A 19,356-nucleotide genomic window follows, 5' to 3' on the forward strand; every position below is an offset into this window, starting at 1 on the left:
TGACAGTAGAAAGTATTTTTTTCCCAGTTGAGCTGGTGAACTAAGGTTTAGAAGAGCAATTCTGTCTAGTTCTGCATACAAATCCAGACAGGTGGCTCCAACATTTTCCTGGCAAGCTGCTCCCTCAGCTGCGAGACTCCCATCCTGGTACATTAAAACAGACCTTCCTGAGTCACAGGAACAAGGTGGCACTGAACGTATCCATGACTCCGGAGATATGATTTCATCTCCCAGTTTCCCCACGTTGCTTCGGGTAAATTGCCTGATCTACCTCCTACCTCCATGAAATGGAAGCTCACTGAGAGATGTAAAGGCCATTAATAAGGATGAGATGTTCAGCTCCATAGGTAATTGCCCACTTAGATGTATAGGGAGTCCTACACTCCACCTACACACACAGACATCTACATGGAGGGAAATCCACAGCTCCCAGGAAGCAGGCAGTGATTTTTGGATGGTCTCAGACAGCAGAGAGACCCTACACCCAACAGGTGCCACCAGTGAAGTGGCAGCCAACCTCCCTGACTATCATGCAAAAGCCTGAGTTGAAAGTGGAATATTTTGCCTTTACAGATGTACCAGCATGACAAAAATCACATTCCTTGGGCCATGCTCACGGATAAAAAGCCAGGAAAGCCATATGCAAGCAACAGATTGAAATAGCTGATCACGCCCTCCTGGCTTTCTCCAGCTGGAGAAGAGGTCACTGCCCTCCTTCATATCCCAGCCATGATGACAGGCTTTCAAATCACAAGGACAACGTCCCCCAAACTCCCAGTGTTTTGACCGTGGCCATGCACCAAGGAGGGGTTTCTCACCCAAGTCTCAGAGCAGGGTGGCTGGTTGTAAAACTCACGTGTTTTAGTCCCTATGTAGCGAAGGTGCAAGGGAAAAGCAGGGTCAGGCAGAACCAAAGGCTGTCACCCCTGCCCAAGAGAGTCCTTAATGAAACCCGTGGTGATGCTGAAGAGCGACACACAAATTCCCTTGCTCTTAAATGTACTTCAGAGCAAAATAACACCCCCAAAATGGGAAACTCACTTGTTTTGTAACCAACACAAGAAGTTTTCCAAGGGATTCCTCTGGAGGGGTGCATGTGGCTTGCATAAGGCATGGATGGTCTGAAGAGGTCCCCGGGGGCTGTGCTGGGAAGAAGTAGAGACCTAAGTTTAGAAAAAGTCTTTCCCTTGCTCATTTCAAATCCCTTTTTCCCCCCCTCTGTTTTGCTTGTGCTGTTTCCAGCTCTTTGGGACTCTGGGCCACAACCACCCACGTAGCACAGGCACTCTCATGCTTCCCAAGCCTGCCTTGTTGATGCCAGTGGGAATGGAGCCTCAGGGACGCCACAGGGGTTTCCATCCCTGCAGTAATGGGGAAAAGCACTCTCCAGTGAACGAGGCCTTCTGGACTGGCCTGAAAGCCCCAGGATCCCTTCCCTGTTCAGTCCCATTTGGGGGATGCCCAGCTGTGAGCCGCTGCTGTTTCCATCCCTCCCCTCCTGCCGCTCCTCTCCCAGCACAGCCCTCAAAAAAATCTGGATGGAGACGCAGTCGGCACCCTGGGCTTTGTGTGGCGATGGGAATTCTGCAGAAAAAGTTTGGGAAATGGCTCCTCTTCCTTCTCCCCTCAGCGACGCTGGGGACGGCAGCCCCGGGGAGGAGCTCTCACGCCGAGCTACGTGTGGGGAGCGGAGCCGCTCCTGCCAGCGCTGATCCTTCCGTGAGCTCCCAGCCCGAATTACCAGAAAATTAAACATATGTCTCCATTCACCCAGGCGAGGAATTAGATGTTGATCTGCCCTGATTCCATCTATTTCAATTATAGCCAAGGGCAGGCACTGCCTTCCCCACACAGGCACCCCAGGAATAGCCCTGGAGAGGTCTCTGGCCCTCAGGACTCATCGTGGGCAGGGGAGCATCCCAGGCACTGCACCCCCGTGGTGGGGATGCTCGAGGCTGTAAGGAGATATTTGGGGACCCAGGGTAAATGCTCAGCACCATGGGGGGGGGGAGGTTCTTGAGGCCCTGGGGTGGATGCTCAGGGCCATGGAGTGAGAGTTCTTAGGGCCCTGGGTGGATTCTTGAGGTCCTAGTGTGGATGTCTGGGGACATGGTGTAGATTCTCAGGGCCCTGGGGACATTCCCAGGGCCATGGATGGGATGCTGGGGGCCCTGGGGGATGCTCAGAACCCCAGGTATCCTCAGGGCCATGGGGGGCTGACAGCAGGAACTTGCAGCACACACAGGGCTACATGTCAGAGGATAATAAGAGGGAGCAGCACACTGTAAACCAGAATTGATATTAAAAAGGTTTGACTATAATCAAGAAAGCAATAAATCCTCCAAACACAGCCTCCAAATTATCTGCTATCACGCAATGGCTGACTGAAGGTGATCACTGGCAGGGGTGTGGAGAATGGCAGTGGTGCCAAAAAACAGCCCCACAAAATCAATGTGAGCTTTATGGCAAAGCAGCTCAAGGTAGCACCAAGGTTTCAATCCTCCTGGTGACGGGCAGGGAAAGTCTGTCCCCAGCCCACTGCGAAGAACTCCCTTAGTGCAGGGTTTGGAGAAAGATCTGGAGATGCTCCAGCAGTGGGAAATGGGGACGAACTCAGGTGGGAGATGTGCTGGCAGCTACAACCTGTGCTGCCATGAGGGTGTTTCCATCTTTGACCTTGCTGGGGAGAAGCAAACAGCCTTGCAGTGAAGCCAGGGGAGGTTTGTCTTTTAATGATGAAACAGTGTCTAGTGTTTTATATGTGAATAATAAATACCAGTATTATAGTACAGCATCAGTAAGTCCAACTCGTGCAGCAGGTGGGTTAAGCCAACATGCCTGTATATGCAACACTCGTTGGGAGAGGAGACTTTTCAGAAAGCACCCAATAAACCTGTGCTTAGGGATCACTGGGAGCACCTAAGAAACCAAATGGTTTCCTTAATTTTGCATTTTAAGGATGGACACAGTTCTGCTGCTGAGAGCAGGGAGACACACCACTCCTTGTGAGAGGCACAGAGGATGTGGCAGCTCCAGGAATTAAATACTGGCAACCCTTTTCCACCCCCAGCCCCTCCTTGAGCATCCCTGGGAAAGCCCCAGGAGAAGACCATTACCCCTGGAGCAGTGCCAAGGTTAGTCACTCCTGCTGGGGGAGGTGGGTGCAAAGCCATGCCCTGTCCTTGGGTTTCAGGGTGTTGCTGGCAGCAATTTCTCTGCTCCTTCCCAGCATCAGCTGCATCTTTGTGCATCAACAGCCCCTAAAGCCAGTGAAGCACTTCAGGTGGAGGTATGGCTGCCATGGAAGAAGCCACAGTCTTTGTTTCACCCTGATTTACAGGTGGGTGAGTCATTTTGCTCTGACCCATCCCCAAATACCTCTCCATCCCGTTTGAGACAGCTGCTGGCCAGACCATGGGCCACAGGGAGACAGCAGGGAGAGGTGCCACCCTGCAGGGGCTCCTCCAAGGGTCCCTCTTGGAGCTCATATCCCATGGGAGGCACCGGGGCCAGGCTGGCAGAGCTCTGGGACAGCACACTGCCCCAGTGGCAGGGGAGTTTGCCAGGAGGTTGTCACCCTGCAGCCTCAAAACATGCTGAAAACTTGGAAAGCAACTAGTGGCAGCTGCAGGACAGGGACACAGTCCTGCCCCGGGGGACAGGCTGCAGGCAGGAGCGGGGAATTTGGGCAGGCAGAGATTGAGAGCTGGCTTTGGCACAGAGCAGCTCCTCCCCCTGGCAAAACACAACTCGACCTCTTCGGTGTGCTGAGGTTCCTCCTTGCAAAGCAGGCTGGAAATCTCTCCCGGCTCCCAGGGCCAGCCAAAGACAGGGGTTTATCCAAGCCCAGACTCTCGCACCCTGGCAAAGCACAACAGTTCCCAGCTTTGTAAATCACACAGGGTGCTTTGGGACATCGCCTTCACATTGTTTCTCCCGCTCTGTCCCACTGCTCACAGCAGAAGGTGCAGCAGCAAGGCCACCCTTTGCTGCTCAGGAATGCCCGGGGCCGTGTCCCTTCCCTGCGCAGGTGACAACAATTTGGCTTTTCTCCCTCTCTCCACCTGCCCGGGGTAAGCAATGCCGATGGTAACACTTCATCATCATTAAAGCGTCATCACCGTGAGGAGCCCTTCCTTTCCCATCCCTCAGCAGCGCCAGCCACGCGGAGCATCTCTGCTGCCGGAACAAATAGCCCTTTAAAGCACAGGCGAGAGGCAAACAGCCTCTGGGGGCTCGGAGCGTGTGTGGTGCTGGAGCTCCCTAAAACTTCCTTTGGGAAGCTTTCCCCCAAATCCCTGCCTCCCAGGCAGCAGCGCTGACCCCCGCAGCCCGTTCCGCTGAAACCCGTGGCTTTGCATCCCGTCAGGAGGGGCTCTGCAGGCTCACAGACGGACGCACAGCTACAGAGACAGCCCCGGGGAAAAGAGGCACCCAGGGTTCATCGCTCTAAGGACCAGCCTAAGTGCAAAGATTTTAAATCCTGACTCTTATTGCAAACAAGCGTCGTGTGCTCTTGGCACAATCACTCATTCAGCGCAGCCGAGCAGGGAGGGTCTCCTTCTTGGCAGAAGAGGCCAAACCCCCTCCCTCCCCCCCCCGCCAAATTGTCTCCTACTCCTCCACGTGAGAGCCTTGGGGGTGCCCTGTGCCTGGCACACACCACACTGGGGGTGTCCCATGTGCTGGGCTCCCTCTCCTTCCTCCTCTTCCTCCCACCCCCACGGGGCAAAAGCAGCTTCCCAGCTCCAGTGGGAATTGCTGTATCCCTCAGCGACATCAGGACATCACAGGTTCCTGGGTTTTTCTGAAGTGCAGCTATTGCCATGCACGAGGCTTTTTAGATGTCACAGGAGTGTAGTGAAATAATTAAACCCTATGTTCAGACCTAAAATCTGGTATTAAAATGAAACCCTGGCAGCTCCAGTGCTGTACAGCAGCTCCACGAAGGAAGGAACCTTAATCCCACGTCTCTGCCTTAGGATAAGGCTGTGCCATCCTGTCTTTGACAGCAGGTTGGGCACATCCCCCCACATGTGCCACCCCAGCTTTATCTCTGCAGAGCCACTTTCCTGCAGGAACCACCCCATATGTGGGGTTTGCATGCAGGCAAATTCATGCCCATTTTACAGCTGAATAAAACTGAGCCCAGAAGTAGCGGGGGCAAGGCAGGAATTGCAGGGATGGCTCAGCCCTTTGACCATCCCAAACATCACCTTTGCCACCAGACGGGGTTTGGGGGCAGCCAGAGCAGCTCAGCAGGTCCTGCCAAGCTGCAGGCTCTAGTGGGGCACTTGTCCTACAAGGAGCCAGCACACAGGTACTGGAATTTCCATCACTTGGCTACATACAGGTTATTAGGGATAAAAAGATGATAAATAAAGATAAATGGAGGAGAGCTGAGCATGCCAGCAACCCTTCTCTATCATTCCTTTTCTTCCCTAAGCAGATCAAATTATGACCTGAAATCACTGAATACATATTTTATTATGTGGATAATTTAAAGGATGAGGGTGAGACAGAGAATTCATAAGGTACAGTCATGTTGGAAGACAAAGAGTTCCCATTAATCTTCTACAGGGAAAAAACTGAACAGGAGAAGAGGGGGGGGGGCACAGGTTGTAATCGATACTGTCCTCTCCTCCTCCTCCTTGCTCTGGCTGAGCTGGGACATGCAGGGATGTCTTCTCCTCTAACACCAGACATAAGCTGCTCCTTGAGACCTCACAAAATAGACATGGTGCTCCAAACACTTCCCAGCCCCTTGCCCTTTGCCAACAATGTAAAGCCACCATTTCTCAGCCCATTTAAAGAGCTTGGCAATCAGCTCTCCTCCTCCTCCTCCTCCTCCTCCTCCTCCTCCCTGCAGAGCTGGGGAGCAGTGGCTGCACCCCGACCTTCCCCCGGGACTCCCGGCCCCCCGCCCGCCCTCCCCGGGGCTGAGCCATCGCGGTCTGATGGGCTTTGGCCCATTTCACCCCAGCCCAGCACCCGTCTGGCGCCTGCTCGAGCGTGATGCTCTGCTGACTTTGAGGGGTCAGCCCCGCTTTGCTTCCCCCCAACACCCCCTTGCCCCATTAAGTCAGGGCTTGCTCTGCACTCCACAGATCAATGCCAGCTTCAGGATGTTTTTCAGTTGCCACCGGGACCGGGAAAGAGCCGCTGGCTCTTAATAATTGTTTTCATAACAATGAAACAAAGAAAATGGCTCTCTCTAGAATATTTTATGGGTAGCTGAGCCCTGGCACTGGGCTGGGGGTTGAGGGTTTGCCCCCAGAGGCAGCACACCCAGCACGTGCCTCTGACCCAGGGCACTGGTAAGGGGACAGGAGCAGCTGGGCTGGTGTTTCAGACCAGCTCCTGCTCAGATCTAGGAGGATGAGAGGAGTGTGTTTTCCCTGTTAAACACCTAAATTGTTTTATGGGGATTTTGACAAGTCAGATTAAGCACCGTAATCAAGACAAACTTGTTGTTTAAATAAGGCCCCTGAGGACAAAATCAGAGCTGCTGAGTGTTTTCCTTTCCCAACCCCACACATCTCACAGTGGAGAGATAGGTGGTGGGATGGGACCTTACCTGCAGCACAGGTTGGTCATCCTCCACTGTCCTCACAGCAGGGTCCAGAGAAGGGGACACACGAGATGGCCCAGTGCCCTCACACCTCCACAGCTCGGTCCATCAGAGCCCAGCACTGTGCTCGTGGCTCCCTGCAGCCCCAGGGTGTTTGTCAGCCCCCTCTGGGAAGCTCCTGATGTCGAGGGGGTTATGATGAGGTAACTTTAAAATGAACACTTCTAATTTATGAATTAAAAGCTCCCGGGGCAGCAAGGGCACATCAGGGCTCACGGGTTTGGGAGCTCGCGCTGCTGGCTCGGTTTCAGCTGTCACATGCTATTACTCACACCTCCTAAGGTGCCTTTACCTTTGGGTTTTTTTCTGAAAATCTCCAAATTATTTTCCTTGGCTGCCTGAAAGGACCTTATGAGGCTAAGAGACAGTGTCCTCCCCAGCCCTCAGAGGGGTGGAGACACTGGAGGTATTTCAGGGAGGATGGTGGTGTTAAGAGACATGGAGCTCATGGAGCTCACGCTCCTCTGCTACCCGTGCAAATCTCCACCCCAAAAATTTGGGACTCAAACAAGAGCACTGAGGTTAATACAACTCCCTGAACAGCCTGGGCAGACACCACCAGCGAGGGAAGGCAAAACTGGGAGAGGAATAAAAACTAACCTGTCTCCCTCTGCATGGATCAGAGGCTTTGGGCAAACAGCTGTGACAAGTGAGATTGTTTTTTTCCCCCTCACTCCCCGCTGAGCTGTTTTCCACCACAGCCCACTGATGGTAGCAGGCACATGTGCACACTGGCTATTCCAGGCAGATTAAAGAGTTTGTGATGGGTGTGTGGAGCCCTCCTTCACCTGAGGGTTCATGAAGCAGGGAGCCCTGGGAGATGCTGCAGTCCTGGAAGAGCTGGAACCACCCTCTCCCCTTGCACTGCAGACTGGTCAAGGCAAGTTCATACTTAGTTTTCTTTCTCCTTTATTTCTAAGAGACGTGAAAAATCTCACTTTTCTTCCCCTCACAAGAAATTTTCCCTGCTGCTCAACGTTTTTGTCCTGCCTCAGCTGAGTAATGATGGCCAGCCATCAGCCAGCGCCAGATTTAAGGTGTGTGAGTTAAGATGGAGAGTTTTAAAACAATTTTTTGGCAAGACTTACTCACCTCAAATGGCTGGTTAACACACAGTAAAGTAAAAATCAAAGCAAAACCATGTGATGATGGTTACCAGAAGGCTGTGGGGACTATTGTAGGGCTACAGGTGCCTCTCCAGGAGACAGACGTGGGCTCAGATGTGTGCCACAGATGCTGCTGTAATTCATGGATCCCTATGGTCTCAAGCACACCTTCCCACCAGCCAAACCCCTTGTCTCCTCAACATTTAAAGCAGGTCCTTGCTGGGTAGTTCTGGCCTCCAGTAAAGCAGTGAGAAAGGGAAGAGAACTTTGGAGCAAGGGACGAGTTAGATTTGCTTTCCCAATTATCTGCTGATGTCATTATGACCTTCCATAGTCAAACAAAATTACCCTAAACAAACAAGGCTCCAGCACCAGGGTTGAATGCTGGCATTAGCAGCCAGCCACACTCACTGCTGAAGAGCCCTGACATATTGATATAATTTAAATTTCCCCTTGACCATCATTTTTGATCCCCTCCAGCATCAGGCTTCTTTTTAGCACTGAGGCATATTCCTCCCACTCTTCTATTAAATGCTTTAAAATTAATTAAAGAGGCTGGTTGGCCAGGCAGGGTTTTAAATTCCCTTCCTCAAAGAAAAATCTGACTCACCCAACACCTCTCGCAGGGACATGAGCACTGGAGGCAAAACTGTTCTGGGGCAGCTTCCAGCCAAGGGCTTTGTAACCCTGCTCTTTCAAAAGAAGAAGGTGAGAATAAAGGTTTTAAGTGCCCACCATCTGCAATTAATTTTCACAAGGAGAGCGGTTAAGCACCGGAACAGGTTTTCCAGAGGGACTTAGGAAATCCCAGTCCTCGCTCAGTTGAGTTGTGAACATCTCCAAGGCCTGGAGCAACCTCATCCAGCTCTCAGTAAGCCCTGCCCTGGGCATGAGGTTGGACCAAAGACCTCTGGAGATCCCTCCCATACTCAATCATCTAATAAGCCTGAAAACCTGAGAGGGACCATTTGTTGAGGAGGCGAATAATTAAAAAAAAAAAATTGACCACATGCTGTTTAAAAAAAACCCAAAAAAATTACAGTAGTAATTATATGCGACTTAATATGTCAACTGTGAAGAGTTACCTGAAGGAAAGAAAATTAAAGGGATTAAAATAAGGAGCGTTTCCTCTTGTGACAAAGGGACGAAGACAAAAAATGCCATCAACTTGTGTTTAGGAGCTGCTGTGTTTCTAATTAGGGCCAGACACCAAATTTGCATTTTATCTTGATTGAAACAGAATGAAAACTGAAAAAAGAAAGGCAGCCGATGTTAAACAGCTTTCAGGGAGTAACCTTACAGCATTCAAAACAGCTGCTTTTTTTCTTCTGTTTTTAAGATCTCGGCTTCGTCAGAGTGATTTCAATTTAAAATAGAGAGGATCTTCGAGTGGGGGGAGAGAAGGATTGAGGTCACCTGCCAACAGCAGCTGCGTGGCACCGAGCTGGGGTACAACAGCAGCTACAGCAGCTTGTAAAATGAATTAGTAGGCATTGATAAACAAGGCAGAGGCTGGAGGAAACCCACACCTGAAACCGGGGGAGGCAGGAAGAGCAATGGCAAGGGATCATCGAACTGGCCCCGCCTTTGGAGGGGGCTGGATGGGAAGGATGCTCTGCACAGCCCAGCACTGTCACTCCACACCAAATCCTCTTAAAATGCAGCAAAATGGAAATCAAGCTAGTGCTCAGTGGGATGCGTCAGACAGCTGCCATCAGGCAGAAGGAACCAATTTCGTTTTCTTCTGCCACAGTGACTCGGGTGACTCATACGACAGAGACCTGCAGGTAGCACTTCCAAGCAGGACACAAACCAGTCTGCTCTCTTCTCTCTCCTTTCCTTCTCTCCTCACTCTTGCCCCCCTGACACTGCAGAAATCATGGAAACAAGCCAGCACACAGCAGCTGAGGGCCATCCACCCCTCCCTTGAAGGTAAGCATCACTTTTCTCCCCACTGGACGAGACTCTCCAGAATCCACCAGCAATTTTGGTGTGTCCCACATCCTTCTAGCTTTGAAAGAGCATATATGGCCATGCTAGAAACAGGCACATGCATTGAACCAGGACAGGATCTGTCCCCAGTTCTGCCACAAGGCTTAATTCCTGCTTCTTTGTTCATATATCCTCAAGACCATCCTTGCTTTTCTTCCCTGCTCTGTGACCAAAGGGTGGGAGAAGACCACATAATGCTCCTGGGGAGATCAGAATCATGATTTCAACACCTGAAGGATGTAAGACCTGTTATGGTTCCTTGATGGGTACCCAAGGCTGCAGCAGGGCTGTGCTTTGCCAAGAGGGAGAGCAAAGTCCCTGTGCCAATCCCAGCCCCCAAGGGGACTCAGAATGCAGTGAATGAAGGGAGAGGGATTCTGTTTGCAAACCCAAACGCTTCCCACAGGTATCACTGTCTGTATTGCACCTTTGCCACCTACAGCTGGGAGAAAAGACACTAGACTCACCAACTCCACTTTCTAGTGTAACAAGTTCTGGCAGCAATCCTGACAGCCCAGCCTGGCTGCTGCTCCTGAGGACCATCTGCACCTTCTCACCCACCCCACGGTCCTGCCAACAAAGCAACAACCACTCTCAGCATCATGGTTTATTATGTACAGTTAAGTGTATGCATGACCATTAAAAATAAGGCTACTTATATCATGGCTCTGAAACACATTACAAACCAACTCCATCCCCTCTCTCATTACAACATTCAGAACACTTGGCTTCCACGGTGTGCAGAGAGGGGCAAACACAACCAGACCCCACGGGCGGTTGAGTGGTGCAGGGCTTTGGTAACTGGATCTAGAAGCTTCCTCCTCTAGCTGAGACAGTCAAACACAGCCAGGTCAGTGGGAGGGAGATCATCATCCCACAATGTCTTGGTGAGGTCAGTCCAGGTCCCAGGAACTGTGGGTCCCCTCCTCTCAGCACGTTGCTGGTGGCAGGCGGCTCACACAGACAGGAGGACAACTTAAACCTCTCCTTTGGAGCTGCTCCTTCGGGTCAAGGCAGGGGCACAAGGAGAGGGAGGAAGGGGAAGGTGTCCTTCTCTTCTTGATGACCAGAGGACTTCAGTCTCCAGGAGTGTCAACCTGGGTGATGTTTTTCAACATTTAATGCATCTAAAAAAAAATAATAAATCAAAGGAACAACAGAACTGGATCATGATGGGATCTCAAAGTGAATTGCTTGCATGTCCAGGTAAGGCTTTGAGACTTTCTTTTTCCAATGGGATGAAAAACAGTCCAGATGAAATTAACTGGAGATGTGCAACTGAGGACAGCCCTGTGTGCTCCTGTAAGCTCCCTACCCAAGTAAATACGTTCCCATATGCAACAAGAGAGAATCTTCCAGCTTCAGCTTGTGGCTCAATAAATTTTATTATTCCTTTTTGTTTTTATTTAAAAGAATTTGTTTTTCTGTTGTAAAAATTAGACAACCATACCACCAGCAGCAGCAGCAGCAAAGTCTGTGGAGTTAATGTTGATGGCAGACAGTCCACTGATGTTTCCAGTGTTTCGAAATGTCCTAGAAAGTCCATAAATGGAAAAAAACCCAAACATGATGGTTTTGGGGAGGAACATCAAGGTGGTTTTGGTTTCTTGTCCTGCTGAGGATCCCAGATGAATACTGTAGCATATCAGCAGAACCAAGTACCTCATGCCTTGAGAGAAAACCCTTCATACCAGCTCCAGTACCTGATTAGTAGGGAAGACGAGACATTTAGAAAAGGAATTTATGACATTCATTATTTCCTACATCAGCATATAGATCACTAGGACAGGACTGACCCTTCCGTCTCCACCCCTTACCCTTTATTCACCAGCATGCAATAATATCCCACAAATGGGATAAGCACTTGGCAAGCATCCCAATTTTGATGTCTGCTTCTGTGATGATAAATTAGGCGTGAAGCAAAACCATCCACAGTTGCCTCCTTTCCCCTCATCCCAATCAAACGGCTCTTGGAAATCTCGTAATGGAGATCAGCTTCTGCCCTCCCAGCCCACTGTGCTCACATTTCCCTTGTCCAGGCTGGGATGGAGCAGCAGCCTCTGAAGGCACGGCCTAGAGGCGGCACAAGAGGGACTGTGGGGCTGCCATGGTCTGTATGAACCTGGTTTGGCTTTACTGGGGAAAGCTCCAGAGCTCACGGGAAATGTCCAGGATGGCACCTGCCCCCACACTGGTGTGGGTTTGTGCAAACCCAGGCCTTTCCCATCCCATCCCACTGTGTGCTGCCACAGGCAAATGGAGATACCAGAGTTCTGACAGCCCTGGCTGTTTGTGCATTTCTCTGTCTACCTTTTCTCATTAACAAGCAAAGTGCATGAGCAAAACCTCTCCTCTCTAATCACTGATCTTGCTGCTGGATTCACTTCAAAATATCAAAAGCGTATGTGCATTTTGTCCTTTTTACTAAGGAGGAAGGGACCAAATTAACCACCAACTAATTTCAAAACCTGATAGGTAAATAAATGCCCTATGAAATAGAGGCTATATCATCACATTCTGCACAGTGGGAGTAACTCAGCCACTCGTGGCCTAAAAAGGGGGAAAAAGAAAAACCCTCACACACAGTCAAACACAGACCATTTGGGTCTCTCCTCATTCCTGGGTTTTTTTGGTGATTTTTTTTCAGGATGGTTCAGACCAGCAACTCTGGTCTGGCTTCAGAGAGCTGCTATTGAAACAGGGATGCAAGGGACAACCAGGATGAGGACCTCAGCCTCATGAGCGACAAAGCAGCGTGTAACTTTGCAAACAGCAAGTAAATCCCTTTATCATGAGCTACAGAATTGCAGCCTGTGGCTCCGGGCTACGAACTTATGGCAATAACCACCAAGCCTCCAAAGCACGGTGGAGGTCAGTGCTGCTGTGTAGAATATGGGACAAGGTTCTGGTTTTGGGCTGAGTTTGGTACTGGCTTGGGTACTGGTTTTGCTTGGCTGTTAAGACACATAAAGAAGGACAGTCTTTATTCCATACCACTTGACATTTCATGGATGGAAATACACTGAACAGACACTCTAGGAGACAATCCAAGTGCTGCAAACCTGGCACAGCGCTGGTGTGTCGGTGTAGGGGCAAGGCTGTTGCTTTCACAGAACCCTGCGCTGGCAGCTGCTCTGTTACTGCCCGTCTGGGCACCAGAGCAAGCAAAGACAGGGAGCATCCCTGTTCATTCCAGCTCTGCTCCAGCTGGCTACACATCAGGAGCAAAGCTTTCAGCCCCACTGCACCTGCAGCAGCCAGAGGATGGGCTCTGCTTAACGTGGTGAGCGAACACTCAGCCTCTGCTGCCACAGGGACCAGCATGAGCCGAGAGAGATGCTGCTGCCAGGACCCCAGGGAGCTGTGGTGGGTGCTGGATGCACACCAGCAGCTCTTCCACACCTCACTGTAACTGGTTTCATTACTGGTGCACTCTTTGCTCACTCCACTGTGTGCCAGAGGCAAACACATCATTTAAATTACAAACCTCCACAGCTGGGATCTAAACCTCCTCTAATGGTTTCTCCTGGCTGCCTGGTTTCTCTGACCTTGCTCTTTACTATCAACAGATTCAAGTGTTTAAAGGGGAGATGAATAAAATAACTTACCTTAATTGTACCCTGACTGTTAGCAGCAATCAGCACATTGGACTCCTGGAAAAAAAAAGAAGAGGTACTATCACAACCTGCCATTGCCTTTTTTTTTTTTTGGTCTTTTTTTTGGAAGAAGCAGCAGAGAAGAAGCAGTTATTTTTATCTTAAACATTAGAAGTATATCTAATTTCAAAGGGATTTAACTCTTCCTATTTTCAAGATGCTTTTGAGGCTAAAAGTCTTTATAAAAGTTATACTACCTTGAAGAACTAGAAGGCAATAATCCTTAGTGCTTGTACAGAGCTTTAAATCTCCAAAGCAATTTACAAACATGAATTAATCCTCGCAGCCTCCCTGTGAAGTGGGCTAATAATAATAATAGTTATTTTCATCTTTTGGCAGCACATGGACAAAGGTCTCGAGCGCCCCAACTAAACCAGCTAATCACCATGACAAAACCCCTCTGGCTCCGAGGCCAAGGCAACCTCTCCCTCATCCAAGAAGTTTCAGACAAATAAAACAAAGAGGAGAAGAGATTAGAGAGCAATAGCAGATGCACCCAGTTTGGAAGGAAAGATAAACAGAGAGGGCTCCAGCCCCGCTTTAAGCAGAGGCAGCATCTATTTACCTCCTGCCAATTGATGGAGTTGCATTTGGAGATATCCTGGTTAACTGCAAATTAATGGTCTGCTGCATCAGTCAGGCAACCCCCAGCCAAAAACTGGGGGGAGAGGCAGGCTTGCTCTGCTCTCCAGACCACATTCCTCATGTGACCGACCAGCAGTGCGGACGCACCGTCCCCACCCTAAATCCCGCGGCCGGGGGGAAATCCAAAGGGACGACACAGTGCCAACAAACCTAAAGCACACGAGCACTGGGGTGCTGGGAACAGCCCTGAAGGTGCTGAGGGAGAACCACTGCTCCCAGATGGTGTCCTGCAGCCATCCCTGCGCCGGCAGATGCAGTGTACGCCACCAAAGCGCCCGCTGTGAACCGCTTCCTCTCAAGACAGCTCATATCTTCTCTCAGACACATCATAAATTTCTCTTGCTGCTGCTCCCCATCCCCAGACAAAGTCGCTGTAATTATCCCATCGCTTAACGCATGCATTTTTAATAAAATCAGTGACTAGAATATGCCCCGCTCCGAAGGGAGTGGGAAGGCAGCTCCACACAGCCCCAGCAGGGCCACGCGCTGAGTCACGACTGCACAGCCTCCAGCCTCCAGGCAAAGGGAGAAAAATCCCCTTCAGCGTAAAAACCCACTTATCAGGTAAGAGTAGCCTTGTGGTGGACCACTGGGCTAATTGATATAGATAGATTTGTTCACCCTGGTACAATCATTAGAGGATTAGTTAAGACTCCTGATATTATCTCACCAATGATCCTCCAAGTGCGAGCTCCTGAAAAAAAAGTATATCCTCACAGGAAGCATATACTCCAATTTCCATTAATTTGGTGGGTAAAAGAGTCTAATCCAGTGAACTGCTCAGCTTCTGGTTAACAGCATTAAAATCAAAACCCACGGAGGGGAATTCAGATAAAAGTGTTAGCTGGGGACTAAAACAGGGACTGGGATGCCCAGTAGGATTTTGGAGGCAAGGGAGAGGGACAGGCAGCTATCTAGTGTGCAGTGCAGGAGACCTGAACTCCTGAGTACAGATGATGCAGGGTTTGAATGATTCCTGTTTGCACTGTGAGTGATTGGTAATTCATCCTGCTGCTGCAGTCTGCTGGGGTGCCACTGTAAATGAACTCTGGTTCAATGAACAGTTTTACCTGCTAAATAAAATAAAAATGCCAGAGGGTAATATACTCTCACTCCCTTGTTCTTCAGAAGCCACTGGGTGTTGTTTTCTTTCAGCAGGGTCTGAGCTAATCACCACTCTGCTGCTTTCATCCACAACCATGAGATGCAAACAGGAGCAGACAGCAGCAAAATTAGCACCAAATCTGTCATCGAACAAACAGTGACTTGCTTGTTAAGGCTTCTCCAGGAACACAGCTAAGTAACTTGTTTTTAATCCTCCAAAGAAACAATTCGCTTCCGTTTGTGTCGCCTGTAAAACAGTCAATATACTCAACATGTTAAACACCTAAGGGAGTTGTGAAGTTGTTTAGACCTGTAGGTTTGTAACTCATGATATCTGTGAGCATGTTAAACCAATTTTTTTGCCAGGACGTGTATGAATGGAGTCACCGTGGCCTCAAAAGAAAACTGCCATCACTGCTCAGCTGGAAGAATGCCTAACCCTAAACCACACTGTGAGCATCTGTATCTCTGAGGCATGAAAACAGGGTCTCACCAGCCACTGTGGCTGCATGTTCTACTCTAACATAACCACTTGTTGTTTCTATGCAGGGCAAGTAAGACCAGCCTTCCTCACCCCTCCCAAATCTGCTGCCTGCAGGAGCCAGCAATTCCCAATGCAGAGGCAAAGGGGATGTGTAGATCCAGCCCAGCTAAGTAGTCCTGCTCTGAAGAAGTCAGACTCTTCTACACATGAATCTCCCCCTGTGAGTGGTTTGAACCTGTAGCCATTCTTAACAGGAGAGGCAGAAGGAACCAGCTGCCTTTGCCAAGATTGCAGAAGAAAAACGAACCAACACAACAAAAATCGAGAGATGAGGGTTTAGTTTACTGCCTGGCAAGCAACAGCATTTTGTTCTGTGTGGCTGCTAATCTCAAGTATTGTTGCACCCCAGTGGAAAGCCACTGACTGTGTCACCTGCTGAAATGTGGAAACCTCTACTCTGCACATCATGGCAGACAAGGAGCGACCGGGGGAGTCCCCCGTGACAAGATAATGCGGCACCTCAACGAGCCAGCGAGAGCCATAAAACTGATGGGAGACAGCTGAAGAGTCCTGGTCCTGCTAAGGCAATAGAAAAAAAGCTCTGGAGACACCAAAAGGATGCATCTTCTTGTCTTTTGGCATTACACAGGAATTTAACAATTTAATTGGCAAATGTTGGTGCCTCTCAGCACTCATGTTAAGATTAATACAGGGTGCAGGTCCAGGACTGCTCTAACATGCTACAGGGCTGAAGTTCTGTGCTACAACTATGAAAAACTTCCTACATACACCAACTTTTTTCCTCTACTGCATTATAAAAGTCTGAAGGGCAGTTCCTTGACATGGGAAGGACTTGACTCCACCACAGATCTGTTACTGCACAGACTGGACACGTATCCACCTGGAGGTAAGCATTAGGTAAAAAATAAAATTAAAAAAAAAAAAATCAGTCCCAAGTACAAAGACAGACCAGATAGAAGCACCTCTGTCCTGAACCTGACAGATCCCTGTTTCTTCTGAATGAACGTGACTGGTTCACCCACAGGAACTTTGGAGCATTCGCCCTTAGGATTTGAAGGGACTTTCACTGATTGCATCAAAAAAAGAAATTTTCGTAGCACATTCTGGATGGCAAAGAAAAACAAAATCAAGTTTAGGGCCTTCCTGAGTAGACGAGATACCTGCTAAATTCATCATTTGGAAGAATTATTCACCTGGTGACAGCTGGATTTTGAAGCACATTGATTTCCTTCCCTCCTAGATGAGCCCTGTATTTGGATGGCCCTGGGGAGGCAATTTGGGAAGGAAGGGAGGAGAAAGAAAGTCTGGTTGACTGCTGGTATTCATGCAAGAGAGGTCAACACTAAGACAATCAGGAATGCTCTGGATGTTTTGGGAGGCTTGAGGAAACTCAGCTGAACAACTGGGAAGTTGTCGGAGCTGCTTCAGTGCGTCAGGGAGTAAAAGACAGCTGAGGTTGTAGCTCTTCCACTCCTTCGTTACATCTTTGTGCAAGAAGCCATTTGGTGGAGGATGGACTAGAATGCCACACCCCAGATGGACAGCTCTGAAAAGCCACATACACATATCCGTGGAGATATCCAAGTGGACCAACTCTACGGAGCAAGGGAAAGCTCTGCACACACCCTTTAGCCAAGCTGTGGCCTGGTTCATCTCTAGCCATCCCTCTTCACCAGTAAATATGCCTGGCTGCAGCCACAGTGCTCCAGGAGTTATACATCCCTCTCAGCAGTGGGCTCGTGCAAAATCACAGCTGAGTATTTTAGTCTTCCCTTCCTGACACCAAACAGCCTGTCCCTAAAGGGCTCGAAACAGGCAAGATGAGAACAAATCACTCACGATTTTTTTTCCTCTTAATATAATCCTTTATGAGACCATTCCTCCTGTTATCCCACACATATCAATCCTTAAAGCAGAATTCTGAAGTTCACACTGAAGGAAAAGCTGAAGAGATTGTTCCTTAGGATTATAAAGATGCTAATGGTGAAGCAGGATGTGTCTCCAAGTGCACTTTTTCATGCACTGGACTGGAAACCTTATTTGGGACTTTCATCGTATTATAAATAATTACAGGCCATAAAGTTCATGCTTCTTTGTTACCCTCCTTTTTCTGCACAAATAAAGGAGATTCACCTAAAACTTCCAGCGCAGCCAACACTGAGGTAAGCGTGAGTTTTCTGGATTTTCAGCTAGGTTTGTTCTACAGATTCACAGTTAGGATTCTTAGAGATCTTATTTTAAATTAACAACTTCTCACCTTCCCTCCCCAGCAGATGTTTTGGCTAACAAATGGCTGGTTTGTCAGCACTTCTCTTTCAAGCAGACAGACTCGCTGCCAGCAAACCCTGAACACTTACTCCAAGGAGCTGGAGCCTAATTAAGCAAAGTTGTTGATACCACGGGAAAACAACCTGGGTGAGAAAGCTTGTGTTCAAGTGGCCATTGCCTTCCGTTATTTATAGGCAGAATAAAAGTACATAGTTGAACTAAATCGAGTCCTGTTCGTACAGAAAGCCCCTAGTTTAAGTAAGTTTACTTGTTCTTACTGAAGGTGGCAACTATTACTCAGGTGCTGGCTTTTAGGTCTGAGCTGCAGAGGTGTATTTAACCAAAACTCTTCCCCATCGAAGTCACGCACAAAGTCTTTTCATACATCTAAATATGTGAAAGCGGTTCCCCAACAGAACACCACTGCTTGACTGCTCTTCATCTAGTAATTAGCAGATTCTAATGGCTTTTCACTCTAATTCCCCTGATCCCTGGCTATTTTTTTGTTGTTGTTGTATGACTCAAGTCAGCTTTTGTTTTTGAAAGAAAATTACAAATTCTAACCTAGGAAACACAGTGAACCTCCAGCATACAAAAATCAAGAGGTTTTTGAAAAGCTGAACTGCTAGATTAGATCCCTTCCCAGCAGGACAATGTGCTGCATGCCCAATTTTGTTTTCTTTTTTTTTTTTTCCATTCTTGTGATACAACTGTTATCAATGAAGGGGGCACAGTGGGATGGTTGAAGTGGTGCACAACCCTCTATCTCCCTGTGAGCCAGAATTTACTTTCTATGCCATCATGCTCACCCTAACATTAATCCCTTCTGAACAAATTTAAAGGAATATTTATTATCTGTACTTTGAACATCAGGCCCAAGCAGAAATTAATTACTTTAAACCAAGCACTTCTTTACAGAACAAGGTCTTACATACAAAAGATATTGTTCCAAAACATTTCAGGAGCACCAACACCCAACTCTTCAGGTTTTAAACCTGGAACAGAACATGCACGCCTAAACCGTGTCTTTTAATCCTTAGAAACTGTATTTTTATCTCATTCTGAAGGTAATTCCTTTGTACACACAGAGATAAAGCCTCTTTAGGCTTAGCTGGGCCCCAGAAAAAAAGCAACAACTCAATGTATCTGAAAAAGGGTTTTGCCTGTGCTTCCTTCTAGATCCAGCTGCAAATACACAATCTTTTGGGGTTTTAAGTTCATAAATGCTACACAGTTATACCCCTCCAGCACAGCAGAGATATTTTCTTAACAGGTTAACCCACAGATTTACAGATGATGGCACTCCTTTGACTCGCTTTCTGTAGGAAGACTTGCCTACAATCATATGCACACATCTACAGTTTCTTCTCACATCAGAATTCATGGGCACACTGTAAAGGAGAAAAAAGCTTTCAAACAAATTAAGTGTTTCCATCATCCTGCATCACA

General features: G+C 48.6%; 1 protein-coding gene across 2 annotated transcripts in view; it reads right to left on the reverse strand.

The window, feature by feature from the left end:
• Positions 1–10,321: 10,321 nt before the first annotated feature.
• Positions 10,322–19,356, reverse strand: part of COP1 (COP1 E3 ubiquitin ligase) — a 123,455-nt gene continuing 114,420 nt past the window's right edge. For both annotated transcript variants that reach the window (XM_039383976.1, XM_027740629.2), the window contains exons 19-20: positions 13,338–13,382; positions 10,322–11,432 (exon numbers count right to left, since the gene is read on the reverse strand). In XM_039383976.1, coding sequence (XP_039239910.1) covers positions 11,415–11,432; positions 13,338–13,382 — 63 coding nt within the window. In that variant the 3' untranslated portion in view covers positions 10,322–11,414. The remainder of the gene's footprint in view (positions 11,433–13,337; positions 13,383–19,356) is intronic.

Source organism: Pipra filicauda, unplaced genomic scaffold (genome assembly GCF_003945595.2).
Source record: "Pipra filicauda isolate LSUMZ 115617 unplaced genomic scaffold, ASM394559v2 scaffold114_size2234877_pilon, whole genome shotgun sequence".
NCBI lineage: Eukaryota > Metazoa > Chordata > Aves > Passeriformes > Pipridae > Pipra > Pipra filicauda.